Here is a 20,487-nt window from a genome sequence, read left to right as displayed (position 1 = left end):
TGGGTATATACCCAGTAATGGGATGGCTGGGTCATATGGTACATCTAGTTCTAGATCCTTGAGGAATCGCCATACTGTTTTCCATAATGGTTGAACTAGTTTACAATCCCACCAACAGTGTAAAAGTGTTCCTATTTCTCCACATCCTCTCCAGCACCTGTTGTTTCCTGACTTTTTAATGATCACCATTCTAACTGGTGTGAGATGGTATCTCATTGTGGTTTTGATTTGCATTTCTCTGATGGCCAGTGATGATGAGCATTTTTTCATGTGTCTGTTGGCTGTATGAATGTCTTCTTTTGAGAAATGTCTGTTCATATCCTTTGCCCACTTTTTGATGGGGTTGTTTTTTTCTTGTAAATTTGTTTGAGTTCTTTGTAGGTTCTGGATATTAGCCCTTTGTCAGATGAGTAGATTGCAAAAATTTTCTCCCATTCTGTAGGTTACCTGTTCACTCTGATGGTAGTTTCTTTTGCTGTGCAGAAGCTCTTTAGTTTAATGAGATCCCATTTGTCAATTTTGGCTTTTGCTGCCGTTGCTTTTGGTGTTTTAGACATGAAGTCTTTGCCCATGCCTATGTCCTGAATGGTACTACCTAGGTTTTCCTCTAGGATTTTTATGGTATTAGGTCTAACATTTAAGTCTCTAATCCATCTTAAATTAATTTTCGTATAAGGAGTAAGGAAAGGATCCAGTTTCAGCTTTCTACTTATGGCTAGCCAATTTTCCCAGCACCATTTATTAAATAGGGAATCCTTTCCCCATTTCTTGTTTCTCTCAGGTTTGTCAAAGATCAGATGGCTGTAGATGTGTGGTATTATTTCTGAGGACTCTGTTCTGTTCCATTGGTCTATATCTCTGTTTTGGTACCAGTACCATGCTGTTTTGGTTACTGTAGCCTTGTAGTATAGTTTGAAGTCAGGTAGCGTGATGCCTCCAGCTTTGTCCTTTTGACTTAGGATTGTCTTGGAGATGCGGGCTCTTTTTTGGTTCCATATGAACTTTAAAGCAGTTTTTTTCCAATTCTGTGAAGAAACTCATTGGTAGCTTGATGGGGATGGCATTGAATCTATAAATTACCTTGGGCAGTATGGCCATTTTCACTATATTGATTCTTCCTATCCATGAGCATGGTATGTTCTTCCATTTGTTTGTGTCCTCTTTTATTTCACTGAGCAGTGGTTTGTAGTTCTCCTTGAAGAGGTCCTTTACATCCCTTGTAAGTTGGATTCCTAGGTATTTTATTCTCTTTGAAGCAATTGTGAATGGAAGTTCATTCCTGATTTGGCTCTCTGTTTGTCTGTTACTGGTGTATAAGAATGCTTGTGATTTGTGCACATTAATTTTGTATCCTGAGACTTTGCTGAAGTTGCTTATCAGCTTAACGAGATTTTGGGCTGAGAAAATGGGGTTTTCTAAATATACAATCATGTCATCTGCAAACAGGGACAATTTGACTTCTTCTTTTCCTAACTGAATACCCTTGATTTCTTTCTCTTGCCTAATTGCCCTAGTCAGGACTTCCAACACTATGTTGAATAGGAGTGGTGAGAGAGGGCATCCCTGTCTTGTGCCAGTTTTCAAAGGGAATTTTTCCAGTTTTTGTTATTCAGTATGATATTGGCTGTGGGTTTGTCATAAATAGCTCTTATTATTTTGAGGTACGTTCCATCAATACTGAATTTATTGAGCGTTTTTAGCATGAAGGGCTGTTGAATTTTGTCAAAAGCCTTTTCTGCATCTATTGAGATAATCATGTGGTTCTTGTCTTTGGTTCTGTTTATATGCTGGATTATGTTTATTGATTTGCGAATGTTGAACCAGCCTTGCATCCCAGGGATGAAGCCCACTTGATCATGGTGGATAAGCTTTTTGATGTGTTGCTGAATCCGGTTTGCCAGTATTTTATTGAGGATTTTTGCATCGATGTTCATCAGGGATATTGGTCTAAAATTCTCTTTTTTTGTTGTGTCTCTGCCAGGCTTTGGTATCAGGATGATGTTGGCCTCATAAAATGAGTTAGGGAGGATTCCCTCTTTTTCTATTGATTGGAATAGTTTCAGAAGGAATGGTACCAACTCCTCCTTATACCTCTGGTAGAATTCAGCTGTGAATCCATCTGGTCCTGGACTTTTTTTGGTTGGTAGGCTATTAATTATTGCCTCAATTTCAGAGCCTGCTATTGGTCTATTCAGGGATTCAACTTCTTCCTGGTTTAGTCTTGGAAGAGTGTAAGTGTCCAGGAAATTATCCATTTCTTCTAGATTTTCCAGTTTATTTGCATAGAGGTGTTTATAGTATTCTCTGATGGTACTTTGTATTTCTGTGGGGTCGGTGGTGATATCCCCTTTATCATTTTTAATTGCGTCGATTTGATTCTTCTCTCTTTTCTTCTTTATTAGTCTTGCTAGTGGTCTGTCAATTTTGTTGATCTTTTCAAAAAACCAACTCCTGGATTCATTGATTTTTTTGAAGGGTGTTTTGTATCTCTATCTCCTTCAGTTCTGCCCCGATCTTAGTTATTTCTTGCCTTCTGCTAGCTTTCGAATGTGTTTGCTCTTGCTTCTCTAGTTCTTTTAATTGCGATGTTAGAGTGTCAATTTTAGATCTTTCCTGCTTTCTCTTGTGGGCATTTAGTGCTATAAATTTCCCTCTACACACTGCTTTAAATGTGTCCCAGAGATTCTGGTATGTTGTATCTTTGTTCTCATTGGTTTCAAAGAACATCTTTATTTCTGCCTTCATTTTGTTATGTACCCAGTAGTCATTCAGGAGCAGGTTGTTCAGTTTCCATGTAGTTGAGCGGTTTTGATTGAGTTTCTTAGTCCTGAGTTCTAGTTTGATTGCACTGTGGTCTGAGAGACAGTTTGTTATAATTTCTGTTCTTGTACATTTGCTGAGGAGTGCTTTACTTCCAATTACGTGGTCGATTTTGGAGTAAGTACGATGTGGTGCTGAGAAGAATGTATATTCTGTTGATTTGGGGTGGAGAGTTCTATAGATGTCTATTAGGTCTGCTTGCTGCAGAGATGAGTTCAATTCCTGGATATCCTTGTTAACTTTCTGTCTCGTTGATCTGTCTAACGTTGACAGTGGAGTGTTGAAGTCTCCCATTATTATTGTATGGGAGTCTAAGTCTCTTTGTAAGTCTCTAAGGACTTGCTTGATGAATCTGGGTGCTCCTGTATTGGGTGCATATATATTTAGGATAGTTAGCTCTTCCTGTTGAATTGATCCCTTTACCATTATGTAATGGCCTTCTTTGTCTCTTTTGATCTTTGATGGTTTAAAGTCTGTTTTATCAGAGACTAGTATTGCAACCCCCGCTTTTTTTTGTTCTCCATTTGCTTGGTAAATCTTCCTCCATCCCTTTATTTTGAGCCTATGTATGTCTCTGCGTGTGAGATGGGTCTCCTGAATACAGCAGACTGATGGGTCTTGACTCTATCCAGTTTGCCAGTCTGTGTCTCTTAATTGGAGCATTTAGTCCATTTACATTTAAGGTTAAGATTGTTATGTGTGAACTTGATCCTGCCATTATGATATTAACTGGTTATTTTGCTCGTTAGTTGATGCAGTTTCTTCCTAGCCTCGATGGTCTTTACATTTTGGCATGTTTTTGCAATGGCTGGTACCGGTTGTTCCTTTCCATGTTTAGTGCTTCCTTCAGGGTCTCTTGTAAGGCAGGCCTGGTGGTGACAAAATCTCTAAGCATTTGCTTACCTGTAAAGGATTTTATTTCTCCTTCACTTATGAAACTTAGTTTGGCTGGATATGAAACTCTGGGTTGAAAATTCTTTTCTTTAAGAATGTTGAATATTGGCCCCCACTCTCTTCTGGCTTGGAGAGTTTCTGCTGAGAGATCTGCTGTTAGTCTGATGGGCTTCCCTTTGTGGGTAACCCGACCTTTCTCTCTGGCTGCCCTTAAGATTTTTTCCTTCATTTCAACTTTGGTGAATCTGGCAATTATGTGTCTTGGAGTTGCTCTTCTCGAGGAGTATCTTTGTGGCGTTCTCTGTATTTCCTGGATTTGAATGTTGGCCTGCCCTACTAGGTTGGGGAAGTTCTCCTGGATGATATCCTGAAGAGTGTTTTCCAACTTGGTTCCATTTTCCCCCTCACTTTCAGGCACCCCAATCAGACGTAGATTTGGTCTTTTTACATAATCCCATACTTCTTGCAGGCTTCGTTCATTTCTTTTTCTTCTTTTTTCTTTTGGTTTCTCTTCTCGCTTCATTTCATTCATTTGATCCTCAATCGCAGATACTCTTTCTTCCAGTTGATCGAGTCGGTTACTGAAGCTTGTGCATTTGTCACGTATTTCTCGTGTCATGGTTTTCATCTCTTTCATTTCGTTTATGACCTTCTCTGCATTAATTACTCTAGCCATCAATTCCACTTTTTTTTCAAGATTTTTAGTTTCTTTACGCTGGGTACGTAATTCCTCCTTTAGCTCTGAGAAATTTGATGGACTGAAGCCTTCTTCTCTCATCTCATCAAAGTCATTCTCCGTCCAGCTTTGATCCGTTGCTGGCGATGAGCTGCGCTCCTTTGCTGGGGGAGATGCGCTCTTATTTTTTGAATTTCCAGCTTTTCTGCCCTGCTTTTTCCCCATCTTTGTGGTTTTATCTGCCTCTGGTCTTTGATGATGGTGATGTACTGATGGGGTTTTGGTGTAGGTGTCCTTCCTGTTTGATAGTTTTCCTTCTAACAGTCAGGACCCTCAGCTGTAGGTCTGTTGGAGATTGCTTGAGGTCCATTCCAGACCCTGTTTGCCTGGGTATCAGCAGCAGAGGCTGCAGAAGATAGAATATTTCTGAACAGCGAGTGTACCTGTCTGATTCTTGCTTTGGAAGCTTCCTCTCAGGGGTGTACTCCACCCTGTGAGGTGTGGGGTGTCAGACTGCCCCTAGTGGGGGATGTCTCCCAGTTAGGCTACTCAGGGGTCAGGGACCCACTTGAGCAGGGAGTCTGTCCCTTCTCAGATCTCAACCTCCGTGTTGGGAGATCCACTGCTCTCTTCAAAGCTGTCAGAGTCGTTTGCGTCTGCAGAGGTTTCGGCTGTGTTTGCTATTGCCCTGTCCCCAGAGGTGGAGCCTACAGAGACAGGCAGGTTTCCTTGAGCTGATGTGAGCTCCACCCAGTTTGAGCTTCCCAGCAGCTTTGTTTACCTACTTAAGCCTCAGCAATGGCGGGCACCCCTCCCCCAGCCTCGCTGCTGCCTTGCCGGTAGATCACAGACTGCTGTGCTAGCAATGAGGGAGGCTCCGTGGGTGTGGGACCCTCCCGGCCAGGTGTGGGATATGATCTCCTGGTGTGCCTGTTTGCTTAAAGTGCAGTATTGGGGTGGGAGTTACCCGATTTTCCAGGTGTTGTGTGTCTCAGTTCCCCTGGCTAGGAAAAGGGATTCCCTTCCCCCTTGCGCTTCCCAGGTGAGGCAATGCCTCGCCCTGCTTCAGCTCTCGCTGGTCGGGCTGCAGCAGCTGACCAGCACCGATCGTCCGGCACTCCCCAGTGAGATGAACCCAGTACCTCAGTTGAAAATGCAGAAATCGCCGGTCTTCTGTGTCGCTCGCACTGGGAGTTGGAGACTGGAGCTGTTCCTATTCGGCCATCTTGCTCCGCCCCCCCTCTCTTATTTTTTTATATTAATCATTCAAATTTTTCTTACATTTTCCAATTTCCTTGAAGATATGGAGAATATTGGTGGTTGGTGGATGGTTCAGCAGATTCCAACTGTCTTAGCAGATTATGAAATGAATTAGTGTCCCTCTGGGTTGGGAGCCACATATTTTCCAGCCATATTTGGGTCCCTATGCAGTTAGCTTCCCAAACTATGGCTATTTCAAAGACTTTCCAGGATCTACCAAAAACTGACTGAAGTACATCAGTTAAACTGAATCTTTCATTGTATAGCAGGTACTTCTTTGAATTCAAATTGGGCCCCAGAATGCTCTAAAACAGTACATGAGAGCTGAGCTGCTACTGATTTATGCTGATATTAAGATAAGAATTAGGATGACACATAACTTGACAATTTGTTTCCATCTTGCCTTTGGTTACTCTTGATTCATGTGCAACGCAGAATTCTCTACCCAGAACTCCCATGCTTCCTAGAAGAGGCAGTGGAGGATGGACGGTGGGAGTCATCCTCCCTCTTATCCCTATCTTGGCAGGACAATGACTTACGAATACAGCCAAGAGAGGAGACAGCTGGGTTGTGCTGGCTGTCCGATTTTACACCCACAAGGAATCTGTAACCCCTTCAACAAGGTGCAGTCAATGTGTCTACCCTCCACATATATCCTTCACTCTTTCCTCACGGGATTTCTTTACATCTTTGTCATCCAGGTCTCCCTTTGAGATCATTTTCAAATGGATTTTATTCATATAAAAATCCACGCGTGTAGGGAGAGGGGGAGTTCAGAGGGCCAGCATCCCTTGGGTGTGCTGCTATCCAAGATACCGCCACTGCCCGTCTCACACACAGCATCTGGACAGCTCTAGATTGCCACACCTCTTATTTTTCACACTTCAGCACTTGTTCAGTTTAATAGAATCTGAGTAAAAAAGACAGTTTTTCATAGAACCTTAAATATAACATATGCAGAAGTTTAAGGATTCTGTATAGCCATAGTTCCTTGAAAATCAACTCTATCTAAATTTACCCAGAGAGATAATCATCAGCCTGTTTCTCATCGGTCAAACTATTAACGTGTGTCCCAAACTCAACTACTGACCTTTACTTTTCAACTTGAGTACAGCAGCTGCCAGCAGTGTGGTCTGAGATCTGCATTTTTAGGGCTGCTGTAGGCTTTGGAATTCAAGGGTTGATTTGTGAACCAGCTGCTTCATACGCACCTAGCTTCAAGAAACAGAACTAGCCTCAAGGCAAAGTAAGGAAACATGTTTGGATTATAATTACTCATTTTGACCTTTAAAATCTTAAAGGAACACTGTAGGAAGAGAAGCAACTAAAGGTTCATCCAATGCCTTGGACCCTGAAGGAGCTGGTACTGTTATGCAAATAAGAATTGTGAAAACCATCTGTGAATGGGAACCATAGTGAATGGGATAAGGTTGATAAACCCTCTTGGAGATGCAGAGAAGGACCAAACCTTTGTGGGCTTTTGATGGCCTGAGCCAAAAGAGAAAAAGAAAAAAATATAGAAGAAAACAGAAACAGCCAAAGCCAGATGTTTCTTTAGGCTTTATCTGTACAAACTAATTATTTGAAAGATAAAAGAAACAACCTCCATGCAGGGTCACAGGTGGCATTTAGTACAGTGAGATCACCAAATGTCCACTGGTAAAGCCCTCTTTGGGCTTTAGGAACAGGCTCAAATGACCACACAGATCCCCTCTGATTGGCTCTGAAAATTGGTGCAGAGAGCTCTCTGAGGGCCCCAGCATGCAGAGGAAGATAGGTGGCTCAGGAGGCCATGCCACTCAACTGGCATGCTGAGATAATGGGCTAAATAAATCCTCTTCCTTCAATGACTCACCCCAGGTGGGCACACCACAATGTGTGAGGGCAGAGAGGTTTAAAAATTTTAAATGGAGGAGCTGGCAGTTTTATGGTCACTATGGTTACTAACATTCTAACCCAAGCCAGGTTCAGATAATGGTAATGGTAAGGGTTTTTTCCCCCGCCCCCCATCTTTTTTGTTTGTTTTTGAGACAGGGTCTCATTCTGTTGCCCAGGCTGGAGTGCAGTGATGTGATCTCAGCTCACTGCAACCCTCACCTCCGAGATTCAAGCGATTCTCCTGCCTCAACCTCCTGAGTAGCTGGTATTACAGGCATGTGCCAACAAAGCACGACTAATTTTTGTATTTTTAGTAGAGACGGGGTCTCGCCATGTTGGCCAGGCTCGTCTCAAACTCCTGACCTCATGTGATCCACCCACCTGGGCCTCCCAAAGTGCTGGGATTACAGGCATGAGCCACTGTGCCTGGCCTAGTTTTACATCTTATTTAGACACTTCTGCTTGGTTAAGAGGCTGGAACCGGAATAGATTGTCAAGAGACCCACATTTTTCAGAAGCCGAGCAGGTGGCACCGCTAGATGGTGTATTTTCAGCAGAATTCCTCTTATGGATGTTAATGTGTCCCAGGAGCACTTCAGTGGTTGTCATCATGTTAATGAACACATATGAGCATTTTTAGGCGCTGGCTTCCTGCAGACACATTTCCAGAAAGCTGAGGCCAAGAAGAGTCATTTTGTGTTTTTCTGTTGAGAAGAAAAGATTATTAATCCCTCTTTGATGACTGATGGATTCTGAAAATGCGTGTGACTGACACGTGCTTAGGATATTTGTTCTCCGGACATCTGAAGAGTATTTACTCTCTAAAGTTAAACCAGTGGTTTAACAACCACTCCACAACTTTTCCTCATTTTCAAGATTAGCTGAGATCTCTTCCTTCACTTACAACCATATAGATAAGAAATATATTTAAAATTTCTTAAAATATAGCCATAGAGAATTTGACCTATCAGATATTTATGAAATTTAAATTAAAATGTGGCAAATAATTTATCTATTCCCACTACACCCTCCACCCGCACCCTGCCCCAAGAACCTACTGTATAACTTATGAATTACTGCTCATATCATGGAGAATTTTTCTAACATTTCAGATACTCAGATTTTCATTCTTTCAGAACTTAACAGCATTGTCTGGCCCCCTAAAGTGAAAAATGCTTCTCTCTGTGAAGGCAATTGAAAGAGACACTGCTGTAATTGATATGTCAATTTAAGTGGTCCAGGCTAATATTTTCACAAGGACTTGAATATAACAAGTAATGAAGATCTTTAAGAGGCTCACTATGGTTATAATTTTGAATTGCTACAGAGTTATGTAATCTTTACCCACATTCAATTCATATCCTGAGGAAACATAATAGGAAGTTTATGCATATCTATTTTTACTAGTGACTAACTCAGAAAAGGAAGAGTTCCTACCTGTGGTCATATCTTGGGGATAATGATGCCAACTGCCTGTCCTTTTCTAGACAGCATTTTGTTTTTTGCTTTGGGGTTTTTTAATTGGTTTTCACAATTTTCTAAATCCAGAATTACATACTACAGTGTGTAATTACCTAAACCCATGTGTTATGTATTACAGAATGCTTTTAATAATTTAAAATACAGAATAGCACATCATGTGAAAGTTTGTTAGGATTTACACTGTTTTGTTAGTCTTGTCTTGAAGTAACCACTTGTTTATTTGACCAAGAAAATGCAACACTTAGCTAAAAGAAAACAAATATTAACTCAAATGTATTCTCCTGCTAATTCAGTCTTATGAAGGAAATCTATTTGTGCTCATGAACACTAGCCAGTGAACATTATTTAAACACAAAACCAAGTCAGGATATGCCAATATCTAATGTGCCTTTTTATTTCCCTGAAATCAGATCCCCCAAAGAACTATTGCAAATCCCCAAATCAAGGAAAATGATAACCCTCATAGAATTTCCAGGTCTTGGTAACCCCCTCACTGTGTTTATTGATGAGTCTGTTACTTCTTGTTTAGGAAATCTCCTTGACACCTTGTGGTGTGTGTATTAAATTCTATTCCCTATAGTTTAAGGACGAATCTAACCAGAACACACACCCGGCAGCTTTAGAGAATATGATATTCACTCAGCAAGAAAACCACCTCCCATCAAGCAGCCTCCTGATAATGTTTAATGAAGATGATTTTTCACTGCTGACATGTCTACGTCTGTTCTTAAGTACTCCTGCTGTTTTTCATTAAGGACACTTTAATATGGAGCTACTCTGAAACCAAGTGGGCCCTTGTTTTTGGTGACCATTAACAAAAGACATGCTTTGGCAGCGTCTGAATTCTATGTCATTGGGAACATACTTTGCACTGGTCTCAAGCGAGTCAATAATTACATGTTACAAATCTACATGTTATAAAAAATAATTCACTAATAGTGTTCAAAAGGGCCCCCGAAAATCACATATGTGAAAAAGCTATCTTTACTTGGGAATTTCTTTACTTGGGAATACTCAGAACTGAAGCTTAACAAAATTAATTACCATGTAGGTTTAAATTTCTCACAAATTTTCATCTGGATTTTAAAGTCAGTGAAACCATTTCACAAGGAAATGACATATTGTCACCTGTTCCAGCGTTATTTTACTGTTTGCTGTAGCTCTGAACTGCTTTCCAGTAGAACTGGTTCAAGATAATTAAAGAGATGACACAAACCATTTCACTAAGGGAGTAGACTCCTGTTTTGAATATAGCAAGAATCATGTCAATTTACAGTAAACCATGATGACTTCAGTTGAATTATGAATATTTCACTTTATGCAGTTAATGCTCTAGAATAATTAAATGAAATTATCTTTCAGTGTTTTTTCTGAAAAATGAATTTTCATGTGAACAAAAGGAAGTACTGGCTTCCATTTGACATTCCAAGCGACAGTGCAGACTCAGCTTGCTCCTCTATAAATCTCTATGAGAATTTATTTTCTTTCTTTCTTCCCATTGGCCTAAATTTTGCCTCTTAGCTGTATCAATATCATGTCTCGCTAATCAGGTCCTGATTAGATGGAGAGCTTCAGAAACATACATTGATCCAAGGAGCTGATTAAAATGTATACTAAATTGGAGGAAAAAGAATAGATGAAATACAGAAGATATGAAAACACTTAGAAGTGACTTTCTATTAAATTTATTTCAGCAGTACAAATGTTAATCTCTAGAAAGCTTGAGCTAAAAAATTGAAATTATTAGGCCTAAAAAAGTAAAAATATATTAAAAGTAATAAAATTACTATTAATTATAATGTGAACAGCTTTTATATTCTGTGCCTGGATATCTCATGAACATATTGATTTATTTCTAATACTGAGCCTTCCTACATTTAAAAAGTGATGTACAAAAGGTAATTAGGTTTAAGGAATTACTTAGCAGTTTTATAAAGTCTTGAATTGCCTGATCTAGGATCCAGAGGCATCACTGCTTTTCTGTTTCTTTGTTTCATTGCTTTTCTGTTTCTTTGCATCCTATTTGACAGATAGTTGCTGCAATAATGGCAATTACCGGCATTGTCATGATGGCGTATGCAGATAATTTCCACGCTGATTCCATCGTAGGAGTGGCATTTGCAGTGGGCTCAGCCTCTACATCTGCATTATATAAGGTATGTTTGGCATTTTCTTTTGTAAGCAACTGTCACTCATAACTTAGACTTGAGCACTAAAGTAAGAAAGTAAGATGAAAACATTGATTAGAAAGAAAATAGATGTGTTGAAATGATAGTAAGTAAATTAAGTACTCGTTATGTGATGGGTACCTGCCTGAAAATTTTGCCTGTTTTAATACAACCTTATGAGGCATACATATTTATTTCCACTTTCCAGGTGAGGAAACTGAAGCTTTGAAAGATTCAATAACTTGCCTCAAATCATACAGCCAAATAGTGATAGAACCAAGACTTAAACTCTGGACTAGCCCACTTCTAAGCCCATGTGCTATGCCCTAATCCCTCATTTAGCAGGCAGTTATAGCAGGAACATTAGAAAGTCATCTTCTCTCCCTATGTTTCTTTAATTTAATTATCTATGGTCATTATTTTAATTCAAAAGAGATGTTAGAAATAAGCTATCACTAGAGAGCTGTTTGGCACATATTAACCCCATGCCACAGGAGCTCACGTTACTAGCAAAATGAAGATCCTCTTTTTTTCTCTGATGGATGCTGTAAGTCGGCTGTATGTACACACCATTTTTTTCTCCACTGGAGTTCCCTGTCATCAAAGAAAATTCTATTCAGATTCATTGCACCTGACTTCAGAAGTGAGAACTAAGAGAGCAGATCTAAAAGGTTGTTCCCCAAAGCTCTACTTTTAAAAGTCAACTTTCTGGATGTATTAAAGAACTGTTCCAATTTCACCTCTCTTGGTGTTTCAATGAGAAAACACTCTCTGAAAGGCAGCAAATACCCTTTTCATCCCTCCTGGAAGCCTTTTCTGATTATTAACCAACACTGTGGCTCAGAGGGCATGAAGTCTATTTCCATATTGACATTTCTTGGCCCATTGATTCTGTGTGACAAGCTTGACAAATGTTCACTCAACGGCCATTAGTGTCTAACTTGCTCCCCAAGTGAGATTCACCAAGATGTCTGATGTGACCAAAGACTACCACGTGCTCAAATTCTTTTGATTAAGTCTTTCAGCAGAAAAAAATCATTAGTTCAGTTGAAATTAGAAACAGTACCTGGGGTTGCTCTATGACCAGAATGGCTCTCTTGCAGAGGGATTTCCCCTGACCGGGTTATAGAATGTATTCATTCTGAGAGTGGTAATATTTGCTGACATGTACCAAATCATATCTGCACCATAATATAAGTCCAGGCAGAAGAGATCTGCCTCACTCTATGTTGTTACAGGATTAGTATAGGGAGTGGTGGGCTTAAGAAGCTAAGAAATATGGACTCTACACTTGGCTTTCTCCCTGACCTGTTGTGTGATTTTATCTTAGCTATTTGCTTCTCCTTGCCATCTTCCTCTGCACACAGGTTTACAATATATAAAAACTTTTTTAATCTGGGGAACAAGCACCATATTTGTGAAGTCATTTTAAGCTCACAAAGAAAATTGCGTATAAATCCAAGGCATAAATATTATTTCTCTCAACATAATGACAGGGTCTCTCCATCCAATTTACTTTTCAGTATCTATCAAAATAAGGATAAAACAAATCCCATGCTTTAAGGTAAGGATTAATGGCAGTCAGTCCTAGAAGATTTTTCTGGGCTTGTCTGGACTCTTATTTATCATTTGCCTGATACCCATCACTGATGGTGGCACTAAACACAATGTACAGTACCCAGCAGTTTTCAGCATCATAAGAAATTCATTTTATGACATTTGCAATTTCATATGAAGGCTATAGAGTATTTTAATTCCTTATATCTCAACAGCCCATCTAGTGCTGTGAAGATGTCAGGGCAAGAAGAAATGGAGAATAAACTCTGGGCCAGTTAGCTCACAGTACAGAATCATAAGACTTGCCTTTCTGTTCTAGCTAAGTCTCTGTGTGGCTGTAGAGTTTTTTTTCTCATTCCAGGTCTTGTTTAAAATGTTTCTTGGAAGTGCCAACTTTGGGGAAGCCGCACACTTTGTCTCCACCTTGGGTTTCTTCAATTTGATCTTCATCTCCTTCACCCCAGTCATCTTGTATTTCACCAAGGTGGAGCACTGGTCCTCTTTTGCAGCTCTGCCGTGGGGCTGTCTCTGTGGGATGGCAGGGCTGTGGCTGGGTAAGTGGCCTCGGGTTTTGCCTTCCATTCCCTATATCACTCAATCTTTCTTTGGCTAGTTAGATTATCATCATAGGATTATTTCCTTGGGTAACTCTGTGCTCTAGTTCCCAAACGTATGTTGTTCAACATCATTGGTCATGTTTAGAAGGTTCTTTGCTAGCTGCTGGTTGATTAGGTTCAAGCTATCTAACTAGTATGCCTCCCATGAGTTAAGGTGTGCAATGGAGGCCCAAGCCTCTCTGTATACCACTGGCCTTCAATCCATTATTCTTCTTCAGCCTCATTCGTTCTTTCTAATGCACTGTATCGCGTTATAATGTTCCATGTGTGCCATGGTGTGTTGAGCAGAGGTTAGGGAGTAGATGATGCATTCAAAGAACTCAGAGTGGTTCAAACTGGTGGGAGCACTGAGTTCAGGAGGGAGGGAGGAAGGGAGGGAGGGAGGGAGGAAGGGAGGGAGATGCTATTTAAGAAGGAAGCAGGTTGGGAAGAGCCTGGAAAGCCATTTTGAGGTGTTTGGATTTAAAGTTCACTTAATAATCTTTAAGCAGGTTGGTGATAGGCTCATATCTGCATATGAAACAGCTCACTCTGGCTGAGAATGGAGGATGGATTTGTGATAGGAAGACATTGCCAGTAAAGAGACAGCAGCATGCACTGGGCTTGGTGATCCTGGCTGGGTAGACAGTGCCTAGTTAATGGCCAAGAAAAAATCACCTGGAGTCTTTGTAATGTCTTCACTGCCAACTTCCTATAACTCTGAGGCTGGCTGCCTCACCTGAGCTCCGGGATCTGACTTTTAAGCTGTGCTGCTGTTGTCACTTGATGTGAGAGGAGCCTGTAAAATAACAAGGTTGCTCTTCTCTCACCAAGCAGTCAAAAAACAGCAACAACCCAATGACTTGGTGTTTGTTTACTCAGAATCAAATCCTTTTCATGCCGCTCCCATTTCCACACGCCACTCGGAGGTCAACTCCCTCTGCCCACTCCTCATTTTCCCACAATACTCGGCCTGCAGAACATCTATCAACCCTCAACTGACCTTCTTTATTGAGGTGACATAATTTGAAATAGTAGCAGCACTGCAATTCCTGGGAGCAACATGTTCTTATTTTCATCCCTGCAAGAGTATTGATTGGGTCATCTTTTTCTATGCTGGCTCAGTCCCTCAGACTCAGGGGAGGTCTTAGACAGAAAACACTCAAGAGAAGGATCAAGTATTAGTTGTTGGTCCCTTGAGTTCTACTTTTCGATGCCAAAATTATATGGTTAGCACCTCTCATAACTTCTGCTAAGTTGAGTAGAAATCAATAGCGATATTTCCGTAAGACCAAAACATCCTCATTAAAAGCACCTAGATTATTTTCTGGCCAAAAACAACATAAATGGGAACAATCCTAATTAAAATTTTAATGACCTTTAGCCTCCTCATTGCACACATGATTTCCACCTTGCTGCAAAGTAGCCCTCCACCAACATACACTCCTTGGCATATCCAATACATGCTCCTAAGCAAGCCTGCAGAGGCTGGATGCCACCTGTGCTAGCTAAACACTGGCATTCGCCACCAAGCAGTATGAGCTCCACACTCCACTGGCTGCAGTGCTAAGCAGCACTGCAGCTGCTCCACCAGGCCCACCCCAGTGCACTGCAGAGCTCACTGTGCCAAAGTTGTGCTGTGACAATTGAGGAGATAGCTTCCCTCCTGGCTGTTACACACCCCAGGATCTTACGGTCTTCAGTGCTCCTATTTCTAAGTGTTTATTGCCATCCCTCTTTTCTCCATAGAAATCAGACATGATCTGGCTGAGGCTAGGCTGACACAGGTCTGAGAGATACATATCAGTCTGCACCCTGAACTACCCCACATTTCCTGTAGTTATGGTTTCTTGTTTGCTTACATTTACTTTGCCTCAATCCTCTCAGGTTGACCTACCTTTCCAGAAATGCGTTAGCCCAAATGCAAGTCAGCCTCCTCCCTTCACCTAGCATGTCTGAATTGCACTTAAACTCAGGCTAGGCCCCATACTATGGAGTTCAGCAGAGCCTGTGCTGTATTTCATAAATTCCTGATTTGTAAGAATTTGCCATGTTGGACTCCCTAAGTCTGAGGAGAGCGTCAAAGTGCTGGAATATTCATTCATGTTGCAGCTTTGTCAGGAATGAGGAGCAGTTATTAGCTTAGGAAGACCCTCTGCCTTGCTTGCCACTACTATTGTATGAACAATAAAAAGGAGCCCAAGTCGTGTAAAAGTCAAACTCACTGTTTCTAACTATCAAGCACAAGTGACCCAGTGGGCCTAAAGCGGGAATTACAGATGACAATAGAAGAACATACATCATCCTAATTGGAATGGTTCTAGAACTTTTTTTGGTTCTACAGAGATATAGGCAACATGCTTCCCTCATTGTCATGGAGATAGCACTCATCTCTCTATCCCCTGAAACAAACATTTGAGTGGATTCTATTAGAATAATGTTTTGTAATTTATAATTTTTTTCTTTTTGAAAATGTGTTTTTGATCAGTTTTAAAGTGAATAAATGATTATTGTAACTAATTTTATATTTAACCAAAGAGTTCCAAAAGGTATTCATTGAAGAGCATGAAGCTACACCTTCAGTTGGTTCTGTGGATCTGCTCTCTGATTATCTGTACACAAATCAGGATATGGAGACAGTCTCTGGAATTCAGTGAATTACATTTAAACCCACCCTTGTTTGCCCGCATGATGCTGACCTCCAGAGAGAGGGGATAAAACAGCATAGGCTATCATTGGATAGACCTTCCTTTAGGCAGTAACACTGGAGCCATTTAATGTCCAGGAATGTGGCACAAAATAGCATAGCAATAAAGAGATGAGGCACCATCTTCAATCAATCACCTGCTTTTAACCTCTGGCTGGCCCCAACCTACCTTTATAGTGCCAATAAGCAGTGCTGTGAATCAATTATTTTACCTCTTTGTATTTGCTCTATATGCCTTTTGCCAGCCTATTGGCAAGATTCAGCTAAACAGAGTGGCAGAGGAGGAAAGAAAAAAATGACTAATTCAGGTAGAATACACATGCATCCATCTTCCATCTCCAAAATTAGAGGATCAAAGGTATAGACAGTTTAAAAGGCACATGTAGCAAAGACATTGATTCCTTTACTTTGAGAAGAAAAAAGTCCAGCATATTATTTCTCCTTTATCTTGTATTTCCTCCTCTATTTTACAGCCTTCAACATCCTGGTGAATGTTGGGGTGGTGCTGACATACCCAATCCTAATCTCCATTGGGACAGTGCTCAGTGTTCCTGGAAATGCAGGTACAGGTACCATGTGACATGTGCAGATCCTGGCCACTACAAGTCTCTTGTTTGTGTTTGTTCCGTGTCCTGAGTTGTTCCTTCTAGAAGTTGTGAATTATGTTCCTTGCCTGGGAAGATGTTTTTAAATATCGTGAAGGTGGCAGACAACAGAATAACTATGCAGCAGATTTAAAATTTGCAGCTAAAAAACACTGTTTTTACTTGGTTGTGCTTTTAGAATTAAATACCAAATGTATCATTTGGGTTTCATGTAATCTCCCTGACAACCTAATTTTGTGGTATTTTTAGAGAAAGTCCTATGGAAACAAAAGGCATCCCAGCATAGGACTTTCAAGTAACCGTCACTAATGAAAGTGTAGAGGATGTACATGGGGTTGGCTTCTCCTCAGACAATCCATGGGGAGCCACAGAAGGCTCTCCTGGGGCAGAGCAGGTGGCCCTCTGGGATAGATATAAGGAAAAAACAATTTTATTCACCTCAGGGACAAGAGAAGCTATTTTTCCAGGATAATATTTCTAGAGAAACCTGCCAGTGAAACAAGAAATACAAATGGATTATCTGGATGATTGTATAGTCCTTTTAACTTTAAAATTTTATAATTTCAAGTCTTGAGCAGCCACTTTTCTGTCCTCCACGACAATCAGCAAATGTTTATTGAACATTTGTCATGTGATCAGGACTGCAAAAACGAAAAAAAATTACATTATTATTCTCTTAAGATGTTTATGACTGAATTTGTAAAAGAAGGCCAACCTACATGAAACAACTTGGGACTCTACAAAATAATTTATTATTAAATGCCAAATTGTGTGAGACAAACTCCAGCGGCTATAAGACATTCAGAGGAAAGAAATATCTGAGTGGAGTTGTCAAGGAAGTTCATTCCTTCATCTGACAAATAATTTCTGAGCAATTAGTGTACACCAGGAACTTTCCTAACACTAGTGACAGGTCCTGAATAAGGCACAGTCTCTGCCCTCAGGACCATGTAGCATTGAGAGGGAGACAAAAAGAAAAATATTGAGTAATTACAACATAGAATTGCTTTAATAGAGGTATGTGCTGAATGCTGCAAGGGCGCGTAGGAGGAGCATCCAAAAGGCTTCCTGTGAGAAGCCTAAGGGAAGAGATCTAAGGAGAGGTTTAGCTGGATGAAGTGAGATATGAGGAGTGAAGGGTAGCTCGTGCAAAAAGAATAGCACATGTGTAGCCAACAACTCCACTGCTGACTGCATACCCCAGAAAAGTGAAAACAGATTTAAAAAATCCTCATACACAAATGTTCATAGTAGCCCTATTCCCAATAGCAAAATGGTAGAGAAGCCTAAATGTCCATCAGCAGTTGAATGAATAACCAAATTATGATGCAATGAAATATTATTCAGCCATAAGAAAGAATGAGGTGCTGACACATGCTGCAATATGGATGGACCTCAAAAATATTTTGCTAAGTGAAAGAAGCCAGTCACAAAAGGACAGAGGATGTGACTCCATTTATATAAAATAACTAGAATAGGCAAACCTATAGGGGGAAAAAAAAGTACATTGGTGGTTGCTGAGGGCTGGGGAGTGGGGGTAAGAAGCTAAGGAGTTAATCGGTATGGGCTTTTATTTTGAAGTGATGGAGATATTTGGGGGCCAGAGAGAGGTGGTGGCTGCATAATATTGTGAATATACTAAGTGCCACTAAGTCCACTTTAAAATGGTTAATTTTATATTACATGAATTTCACCTCAATTACATTTTTAAAAGAACAGCCTGCAGAAGTCTTAGACACTAAAAGGTTTGGCTCATTTGAAAAATCTCCAATGGTCCAATGAAACTGGAGACGGGTAAAGGGGTACAGAGGAAAAGTACTGAGAGAAAACTGGGGAGGTAAGTAAGTCAGATTAAATGGAATTTGAGCTAAGCCTTGAAAGATAAGCATGATTTAGAGACAAGCAATGGAAAGCAAACCTAGCAATGTGGAAAAAGGAAACACTAACTTGGAAGAATAAAGACGACTCTTGGAATTCTCTAGAAGTAACATAGACTTTGGTGACTTGTTTTCAAAGCTTAGAAACAGGCATATGCAATGCATGACTTGATTTTTCTTTCCTAGCTGTGGATCTCCTAAAGCAGGAGGTGATATTCAATGTCGTCCGCCTGGCTGCTACCATCATCATCTGCATTGGGTTTCTGCTGATGCTGTTGCCTGAAGAATGGGATGAAATCACCCTGAGGTTCATCAACAGCCTGAAGGAAAAGAAGAGTGAGGAGCATATGGATGATGTGACTGATCCCAGCGTACACCTGCGAGGCAGAGGCAGAGCCAATGGGACAGTGTCTATACCACTGGCTTAGAGAGGGACACATTTTGAATGCACGTGTATGTATATTCTGTGAATATAACAAAATTTTCTCACTACCTGTACACTCAAATGACAGTATTAACTCTGAATTTGGATAAATCATATGTGAAATAATGCCAACAATAAAAGTTTACATTTATATGCTTATCAAGGAATTGGTGTAAATAATCATAATAGTTTTTTTTATTAAAACACATTTGTCCTTGTTCTGTTTTCTGATTTTTTTAAATTTCCCCTCCCCTGCCTCACAAAATTTCCTGAAACTCTAAGAGTCAATTAAATTATGGACTTATCTTTTTCTCAACTGAAACTGAGTTCTTCCTACTCAATCAAAAAAAGTTGTCTAAGAGAATAACACATGAAAATACATACTTGAAAGCCGGGGAAATGTATTACAGATTTAAACAGAGCATTTTCTATATGTAAAACCCACAGTAGAAACAATGAGGAATAAAAATATAGAATACCCATTTGTACTTCTGATGAGCTTAGAATGGTTTGGAGGATAAGACAGATCACAAATATCTTTACTATGAGGTGGACATTTGAAAATGGCACAGTGGATATGGACAGGAATGAGCTATCCTGAAAGAGTTGTTTATATTTGCTTTCACTTCTTCAACTCCCATTCACTTTTCAGCCCACTGCAATGCACCTTCTGCCCTCATCAGTTCTCTGGAAGTGCTTTCCCCGATGATCAACCTCTCTCTTGCAAAATCATATTGATATATTTCAACCCTTACCTTATTGTGCCCTCTGACACATATGACACGATGACCACTCCTTTTTCCTAAATACTCTCTCTTTGCTTGAATCCCACTACTTTCTTTTGGTTCTATTTCTACCTGTCTGGTTGCTTACCTTGGCTTTTTTTCCTAGGCTGATCTTATCACCATCAGGGTTCTCTAAGTTTAGACCTTGGCCTTCTTAGTATCTCATTCCACACTCTCTCCCTTGGGGAACTCCTCTACTCCCATGGCTTCAACTGTCATCCATATAGTGATGACATCAAAATCTTAATCTCCAGCCTAGATTTGTCCTTTGAGCTTTAGCTCTGACTCTTCAAATGTCTTCTGCAGCTCACTTGGACGCCTCCTTGTATACCTCAAATATAGCAAAAACAAAGTTGAATTTATCATCACTCCTCCCCAGACCTGTTCCTTTCCTCTGCCTGTTCCCTGTCTATGTTAATGATACCATTATTTACTAACTGCCTAAGCTGGAGATCAACCTCACCTCTGCCTTCTCATCCTGCACATCTGTTTAGATATTGTTCCATATTGTTTAATATGTCTTGACTCTATTTCTTAAAATTTATTGAGTCCATGTACTTCTCTCCTATTCTACCCATCCAAGGCCCCCATCATCTCTTGCTCTGCTTAATCCAATACTTTCTTCACTGATATCTCTACTTCCTAGACTTGCCTCTCTGTAATTTCTTATGTGACCTATAGAGTGACTTTTCTAACACATAGATTTAATCATTCTACTCCCTTATATAAAATGCTTCAGTGTGGTCTTATTATCCTCA

The 20,487-nt window shown here is 40.3% G+C and overlaps 1 protein-coding gene and 1 long non-coding RNA gene across 6 annotated transcripts in view; one reads left to right on the top strand and one right to left on the bottom strand.

Moving 5' to 3' along the window:
* The window catches only part of SLC35F4 (solute carrier family 35 member F4), a 294,422-nt gene extending 275,259 nt beyond the window's left edge, over positions 1-19,163 (top strand). For 3 of the 5 annotated variants that reach the window (XM_005561352.5, XM_005561351.5, XM_073997442.1), the window contains 4 exons: positions 11,041-11,166; positions 13,097-13,289; positions 16,512-16,601; positions 18,707-19,163. In XM_005561352.5, coding sequence (XP_005561409.3) covers positions 11,041-11,166; positions 13,097-13,289; positions 16,512-16,601; positions 18,707-18,948 — 651 coding nt within the window. In that variant the 3' untranslated portion in view covers positions 18,949-19,163. The remainder of the gene's footprint in view (positions 1-11,040; positions 11,167-13,096; positions 13,290-16,511; positions 16,602-18,706) is intronic. The other 2 variants (XM_073997441.1, XM_045396482.3) reach the window with 1 other exon arrangement.
* On the bottom strand, positions 7,200-11,222 carry LOC141407287 (uncharacterized). The gene is made up of 2 exons (XR_012415826.1): positions 11,067-11,222; positions 7,200-8,232 (listed from the first exon to the last, which is right to left on the bottom strand). It is a non-coding gene; the product is annotated as an uncharacterized lncRNA (long non-coding RNA).
* Positions 19,164-20,487: the final 1,324 nt, after the last annotated feature.

Source organism: Macaca fascicularis, chromosome 7, assembly GCF_037993035.2.
Source record: "Macaca fascicularis isolate 582-1 chromosome 7, T2T-MFA8v1.1".
Taxonomy (NCBI): domain Eukaryota; kingdom Metazoa; phylum Chordata; class Mammalia; order Primates; family Cercopithecidae; genus Macaca; species Macaca fascicularis.
This window is presented reverse-complemented; position numbering and strand designations above follow the sequence as displayed.